The sequence below is a fragment of the Alligator sinensis genome, unplaced genomic scaffold, assembly GCF_000455745.1.
Source record: "Alligator sinensis unplaced genomic scaffold, ASM45574v1 scaffold170_2, whole genome shotgun sequence".
Taxonomy (NCBI): Eukaryota; Metazoa; Chordata; order Crocodylia; family Alligatoridae; genus Alligator; species Alligator sinensis.
In genome coordinates, this window is record NW_005842290.1 from 1,631,705 (window position 1) to 1,639,875 (window position 8,171).

The 8,171-nt window shown below is 47.0% G+C and overlaps 1 protein-coding gene across 1 annotated transcript; it reads right to left on the reverse strand.

Moving 5' to 3' along the window:
* Window positions 1-1,482: 1,482 nt before the first annotated feature.
* Window positions 1,483-7,799, reverse strand: LOC102385936. Its single transcript, XM_006028128.2, has 2 exons — window positions 7,404-7,799; window positions 1,483-3,782 (listed from the first exon to the last, which is right to left on the reverse strand). The coding sequence occupies exons 1-2, from the start codon at window positions 7,722-7,724 to the stop codon at window positions 2,310-2,312; spliced, it is 1,794 nt and encodes a 597-aa protein (XP_006028190.1). The 5' UTR covers window positions 7,725-7,799; the 3' UTR covers window positions 1,483-2,309.
* Between the last annotated feature and the right edge of the window lie 372 nt (window positions 7,800-8,171).

Consider the following 8,171-nt stretch of genomic DNA (forward strand, 5'->3'; position numbering starts at 1 on the left):
GATGTAGTCTTTCTGGACTTCAGGAAGGCCTTTGACACTGTCTCCCACCCCATTCTCATTAAAAAGCTAGGCGACTGTAGCATTGATGCTTACAGTCAGATGGGTTGCAAATTGGCTGGAGGGCTGCACCCAGAGAGTGGTGGTGGACAGGTCATATTCGACCTGGAGGGATGTGGACAGTGGGGTCCCCCAGGGCTTGGTCCTTGGGCCCGCACCGTTTAATCTCTTTATTAGCGACTTGGACAAGGGGGTGAAAAGCACCCTGTTCAAATTCACTGATGACACCAAGATCTGGGGCGAGGTGGACACGCTAGAAGGGAGGGACAGGATATAGCTGGACCTGGACAGGTTACAGAGGTGGGCAAATGAGAATAGGATAGGATTCAATACTGACAAGTGCAGGGCACTGCACTTGGGCAGTAGGAACCAGAAGCACGCCTATAGGCTGGGGAACTCCCTTCTCAAAAGCACAGTGGTAGAAAGAGATCTTGGAGTCATTATCGATTCCAAAATGAACATGGGCCACCAATGTGAGGATGTGATCAGTAAGGCCAATCGCACCTTGTCATGCATCCAGAGATGCATCACAAGCAGGGCCAAGGAGGTGATCCTCCCCCTCTATGCAACATTGGTCAGGCCACAGTTGAAGTACTGCGTCCAGTTCTGGGCGCCGCACTTTAGGAGAGATGTGGCCAGCATTGAGAGGGTCCAAAGGAGGGCCACTCACATGATCTGGGGACAGCAGGGCAGACCCTATGAGGAGAGGCTACGGGACCTGAATCTGTTCAGCCTCCACAAGAGAAGGCTGAGAAGGGACCGGGTGGCCATCTACAAACTTACCAGGGTGGACCAGCGGGGAATGGGGGAGACCCTGTTCACCCGAGCACCTCTCAGAGTAACAAGGAATAATGGCTATAAGTTGTTAGAGACTAGGTTCAGGCTGGACATTAGAAGGCACTATTTCACAGTCAGGGCAGCTAGGATCTGGAACCAACTTCCAAGGGAAGTGGTGCTGGCTCCTACCATGGGGGTCTTTAAGAGGAGGTTTGATAATTACCTAGCTGGGGTCATTTGAGCCCAGTATTCTCTCCTGCCCAGGGCAGGGGGTTGGACTTGATGATCTACTTAGGTCCCTTCTGACCCTACATCTATGAATCTATGAATTATAGCTTTAGTAGTATAGCTTTGAGCCTCACCCCACATGCATGCTGAAGGCCATCCTCAGCTGTTTCTGGTGGTTTGGGCTGGGGATTCAGAGGTGGCTTGAGATGAACGCTAGCCGTGATGCTCCCTTATGTGCTGTTGGTTGTGGTCCTCCTGGGCTCAGGTGGACTGCGGCTGACGAGATCTAGGTAAAGTCCCAATCCAGCCATCAGATCCCTCTCCCTGGACAAAGCCCCCCTGATTTCAGTGGGATCCTGAGAAGACAAAGTTCTAAGTAAGGGAATCAAATTTCAGAATCGGTCCAGAGACGCCCAACTGTTTTTGATCGTTTTATTTTTTTAAGGTGCTACCAAAGGCAAATATTGTAATTCTACAATAACAAGTATACAGAGAAGACCACAAAGATTCTCCTAATGCAAAAATACATCTGAAAAAGTCTTAAGAGTTTTTGTTCTACCAGTAGTGGTTTCCATGTTTTGTTTTTCTGGGGGTTTTGTTTTCATTTTTTAATCTACACAAACGTCCTAAAATTAGTCTTTCAGGTGAGAATAGGCAGGAGAAATATTAGCTGAATGGAAAACATCTCAGGAATGTAATGAACAACTGAAAACACTTCAGCCATGACTCCGCCAGGACACAGTGGAAGCTATAAACAGAAAACTTCCTCTTCAAAGCTTTGTTTCTCTTATTCCACACCTATTTTGGACCCTATTTTTTTGCTGATGTAAATTTACTGCATTGCTGCAAGGACACTTTTTTTTTGTTTCAAAGAGCTACAGAGTGGCAGTGTGCGCATTTAAAAAAAAATACTGTTGTAAGCCAGGTGCAGCATCTCCAGAGGATGCTTAACTTCTGACCTTACATCAAATACATTTGTGAATATAGCCGTGCTTTATATCCACATAATTTAAAGACTGTTCAGGACTTGGCCCCTAAGTTCGTGTTGCCACGGTGGGGGGTGGGTAAGCAGGGGGAAGTGAAAGCCAATGCTTAATGGTCATTTCTTCACTACTATAGGGCGCACACTATTGATATAACAGACTTAACTATATTTGCTCAAAGAGAAGCAAGACAGTAATTGGAAAGACAGGTATGTTGCAGAGCAAGAGAGAAGAGCACTGGTGGACTTGTGTGCATCGTATGCCTTACTGGTCATCACTGCTGATAATCACATAGTCCTCAGGGTTGGTTTCATTTATTTTTGCAGTGCAATTCTCACAGTTCACTACAGTGTCACATGAAAAGGATTCAAGAGAGCCTCCTTCAGGTGCTAAGAGGTTCCTTCTGCCATGCGCAGTGGGGTTGCTACCTCCTGGAAGTTGAGCATCAATACTTTGAGGTGGGATGTAAGTGAGGTGTGGTGGTTCTCTAATGTGTCTGACGCCCTCTGGAGCTGAATGTGTACCGGGCGCATCCATTAAGAGTCTCTTGTTCTCAGAGCAAATGATGGGAGACTCGGTGGCCGCAGGTGTATGACAAAGTTGTTTTGATGAGGACGGGCCACCCTGGGCAGTCTGGGCATTCGTTGCATATGTGCATTTTATTTTGGTACTACTGCATTCTCTTATGTCCTTATCATTTTTACTTGCGTATGTTATAGACTCTGGTTGTGCAGTTTCCTCCAGGGGATACATCAACCCTTCTTCTCTGGCTTCCTTGATCTTTTGTTTGCTAAAGGATGAAGGCACTTCGCAGGCAGCTATCTCTTCCCTGGATAAACTGTGTTCTGTACCAAGAGAATTGCTATATACCAGGGACTTGAGCTCCTTGGGTTGATCTGCAGGATCAGGGTGCATGCAGCCCATGGCATCCTTAATTTCTGCTTCAATTGCTTCTTCTGGGATCTCTTGGACCTTATAAATATCAGTGTCATGAAATATTGCAAAGGCTCGTGGTCCGCTTGCTCCTGGTGAGAGGGGAGTGGGACTGACTTTGCCTGTTGTCGACTGTGCTGCGATCGCCAAAACACGTTCTTCGCTCTGACTGTCTCGTGGCTTTTCAAAAGCTGTCAGAGGAAGATTCTCATTGAAAATAGGCTTGTGTCTTATAACAATGTCACTGTATTTCTTCAAGAAGTCCTCGCTGTCTGAATGCTCTCGATGAGAGCGTACGGAGCCCTTGCCTTGCCTTTGGCATCCCTGAAGTGTGTGAGTGGATGGAGGGGATGCTAACCAATTGAATTCCTCTTTGATCTTACTATTTCCAGCACTTTCAAAGGATATCTCCTTGTTTGTTGAAGACTTCTCCTGAGTGGCAAGGCATGAAGGTGTCTCGCTATTTTCTTTTTTTCTTTGGTTTTCAGAGTTCTCGCTCTCGGGGGGTTGACTCGCTCTGTCCTCATTATCTTCCTGACACCAATGCATCTGTGCCCTCTTCTGTAAGATGTCCCCGAGATCGCTGTGTTTTTCTTCGTTTGTCATTTTGAGGATCATTTCGCACTCGAGTCTTGCAAGGAATATTTCAAATGCAGTCTGCTTTGTCTCTTCCTCATTTATCTTTCCCGCAAGCGAAAACTCTGTTGCTGTTGTTGCAATGTAGCCAATTTTCTCCAGCAGCGTTTTCACAACATCCTCTGGGAGCACGGATTGAATGCAGTAGACAAAATTACCTGTGAATGTCTGAAAAAACGCATGGTGAAAAACAGCTGGACTGTGTGGTGAATCATAAAGGGGAAGCTCCCTTTCAGCCACTTCCAAATTACGTTACTTTACATTTTTTAAACACTATTTCCCCGCTTTTGCATTGCCAAGTCTTGAATTTTGAGTTGAGGCATGTCCTACAAACAACACTGGCAACCTCCAGAGAAATACCGCTCAAGCAACTGGTTTCAAGGGTGCTCCTTAAACCAGCCAAGGCCCTAGCCTATTGCCTCACTAACTGGAAAGCGGTAGAGGGACATCTTTTTGGTCAGCTTAGACTAGTTTTCTCTTACTGTACTTCCTTAAAAAAAGGGATATTTAAATTAAAAAAAAAAAAAATCTTGAAATAAATTGCTGAAGTCTGGGCTTTTCCTGAGGGAATAGACCAGAGTGACTCAGCCTGTTAGTCATACTGTTTAATCTGTGATAGCATTACATCACTTTCTTGCTTCACAGTTTAGTGTATCTTCCTCCCGCTGCCCTTCACTTCCTTGGAATTAAGTTGCCATCTCTCTGAAAGGATTTCCTTACATCAACGCAGCGAACGCTCTCCTGGAGGATGGGAACGCATGTTTTGTGTGTAGGCTGCATGCACAGCAGCATGAGTCACAGAAAATGATGTCCTTGTTATGCTGCGGCCCAGGAAATAATGTTCAGTTTTTTGAGCTTCACAAGGCAATATGCTTCTAATCTTGAAAGGAAAAGGAGCTTTTTAGCCTGAATCCCTAGCACATTAAGGAATATGTTGACCCGAACTCTTTAACGGTTAGCTTTTCAGTAACAAGATGACTACTAGTTAAGGCAAAATAGGAAAGAGGTTGATTTAAGACTCAAATGATTTGGCCTCAGCGTCTGGGGGTCTGACTAAGGGGTCTTTTTCTTTTTTTTTTTAAGAGTATGGGTGCTTAACACTTTCTGATGAGACCAAGCTGGGCTCCTTTAAAATGGCAACTCCCAGAATTACTTGTCACTTGAAAAATTATTGGTTTAAGGCAGGGGGTCCCAGCCTTTTTATGCTGCGGACCGGCAAACTGCAGACTGGAAGTGACCGTGGACCAGCAAACTGCGGACCAGCAGTGACTGGCAAACTGCGGACCAGCAGCCAACCGGATAAAAAACTCCCCATAGCCTACCAGGTACCCGTATAAAAAAGGGTTGGCTGCTGGCCCACAGTATGCCAGTCACTTCTGGACTTCCGGCCCGGCAGCCAACCCTCCTGCGGACTGGCAGCAAACCCTTCGCAGCCCGGGGACTGGGAACCCCTGGTCTGAGGCTTTAAACGTAAATGCTGTTGACAGTTGCTTTTACGAGCTGCTGTCCAGCTGTTGTCCCCCATCTTAGCCTGTAAGCTCTTTGGGGCGGGGGATGATTTCTTGTTCTGTCCTTCTTTGGACTTGCTGTATCACTTTTCTCAGTTCTTTAGGCTCTGTATTCCTGCAAGCCTCTTCCTTGCTAATACCCTATTTCCCTCAGGCTGGCAGTTACCTTTCCCTTTGGAGGTGCTCAGCCCTCCCTTGTCTCCTGCCTTTGACATTTTTAAATTTATATATATGTCTGGAGAACAACATGGATGTATGAGCAGCAGGTTATCTTTTTCCTAAAATGATCAATGTAATGAACTCAGAATCCAGGGCCTGAAGAGGGGCTCTTTAATCCCAAGTATCTTTATGCCATATACCACAGCAGCCTGGATGGACTCCTGAAACTCCTGTGTTGCATAAACAGAGATGATTTTCCCCCACCCCGGTAAGAGCAGTGGAGCTGGTTCACAGGCCTTGCTGTGCTTCCCCTGTCTACTCTTTGCTTCCCCCTGCAAGGGGGCATGGAGTAGAAGTGAGTGATACCAGCACCAGGTTAAGGCAATCCAGAACCCTTCTCCTTGTAATTGTGACAGCATGTCTGCTGCGCCGTGGCGAGGGTCCCCCCGGCGCTGTGCTGGTGAGGTTGCCAGAGCCGCAGGTCTGAGGTTTAGCACTGCATAGGGGCAGTCTTTTCCAAAGATTAGAGATGGGGCAGCTATGATGGATGAGCTGAACTAGTACCAATTCTTCTCAATCCTTGCACAGAAAAGGCAGAGAGCAGCAGCATCACTGGGGAACTCCAGTGGGAGCCACTATCTTCCCTAGGGAGGTGGGAGTCCAACCTGATTTGCTGATTGCTGGCTCGGCCAAGCATACTTCAAGTTTTCCCTCTCCCCCAGTAAAGGTGTCTGTAATTTTAAATCCCTGGACTCACTACTAGGGATCCTCAAGATCAGCCAGGCAATGGATTTAGTTTCCAGCTCTGCATGGGGGTCTAAGACGGTGGTTTCTCAGGGGAAGCTGAACCTGAACTGGAACCTGGCTCCTCTGGGTGCAGGCAGCCCGGGCTGAAGGATTATACTGGTGCGGCAGGTTGCAGCACGAGTTGCTTCACTAGCATATGGCATGTTACTGAAGCTGGGCTCCTAAAATCTGAGCTTGCTGCTGTGGGCGCTGCTGCTAATTATGCAGTGGAAGCAAAGGCAGAAATCAGCTCTGAAGCAGCCACAAGTTTTTATAAGTGAGAGTAATTAACTGGACGAGCATTGCCATGAATTCTTGCTCACTGGGAAATTTAAAATCCTGACTGGATGAGTTGTTTTTTGTTTTTTGTTGTTTTTTAAGGACATGTCCTACCCTCAGTGGGACCTAATTCAGGCACTCCTGCATAGGGGAGACAGACCAGACGATCACAATGGTTTCCTTCTTGATTCTAGCTAGGTTGGTGCATACTGCCTATCCCCTTGGCTCATGTGATATGAATGTGTGTCTGGCTTGATGCTTTCTTATCCTTAGATGAAGGATGCTGTGGTAATACAAAGTGCTGTTCTTGCTTTGCCTTTAGTTGTATTTTGCGCACACTTCCAAAAATGAAGCACCATTCACAGCTTGGGCAATGCAAAGTCATATGGCAGCTTCAGGACCACATACTTTTAAATTGATGACTTTATAAAATTACCTGATCCCTTGAGAACTTAGTATGCATTAAAACAAATCAAGGAGAGCTGGGAGGTTATTTCAGTATTTTTGCTGTGGAGCATTACTGCAGTGCGGCGATAACATCTGAAAGGAACCAACAGTCCGTTCCCTATGATCAAACTAATGGGACTGGCTGTAGCTTTTGCTCTGCCTCCCGTATTAGCTCATGAACAGCATAAAATGTGCTTGCCCCTTATCACTAACCGGTCAACCTAAATTAAGTTTTCCAGACACACCCAAGAGAATTAGGAGCGCCAGCTCCATGTTCAAAAGTGACTTGGATACTTTGTGCAAGTCTCATTTAAAGTCTCACAGGCCAGATTTGCAAAGGTGCGAGGTGCCTGAAGGTGCAGCTAGGGCTCTTCTGTGAGCCAGGTGTCGTATCGGTTCCTTTGGGAGTTTGGTGCTTTTGCAGATCCCACATTTGGCTGCCCATTGAAATGGAGGGGAATATTACCATTGGACTTCAGAATTTGGCTCTGGCTCAAAATCATTAGGCTGCAGCACTTCGAATGAAGCATTATGCTAACAATTCATTCCCCCCTCCCACCCCAGCTTGCTTAATTCAATGCTACAGCCCTGGTGCCACTCAGTAGCCTACCTTCAGCGACTTGATTTCTTTTCTCCAAGGGAAGAGGAACAGGTTGACACAGAGCAGCTCCAGGAACTCGAAAGCTTTGATCAGGTCTCTGAGAGTGTTGCCTCCCTGCTCCTTTTTCATCTTGAAGCAATTCTCTGCGATGCCATAGAAGTTAAACCTGCTAAAAGACTCGCCACCCTCCAGGAAGTGTCTGGCTTTTGTTTTGATCGTTGTCTCGTTGCAAGCCACAAGTTTTCCTTCCAGCCGCTTGGTGCCATAGTATGCGAGATAGTCCATCAGAAGGTCCTGCCTGGCTGGCGCTGGCCCCTTCAGCTCCTTCATGGTTTTAGGAGCCTCTCCCTACCTAGTCCTGCTCCTTCAATGTCAAGCCCTGGGATGGATTATTTCTAAACGAGGAAGTGGCTCAGGCTCGTCTCTGACCTGTCATTGGCCTGCTGCAGACCCTGCAGGGAAGGCAGTGGTCGCCCTCTGTGTCAATCAGGGATCAAGTTGCACGGACTCTTGTGCAACCAGGAAGTCCAAGTCGCCGGCCTCAAAGCAAAAGCGAAACCTACTTTCAGGCTCTCTCCCATTCGTGATCACACACCCTGCTCCGACTGCTGCAGCTGGGGCAGTGCCAGGGTAGCACTTTGGATTATTGCTGCCCTATGCTGAAAGCCATAGTTATGCCTGAAAAAAAATAATAGGACAGTTCCTACTGCATGGAAAAAGAGTCTAATGGCCTGTAACCTTATGGGAGAGGGTCTGCTAGAGCCTGGGGATGGGGAA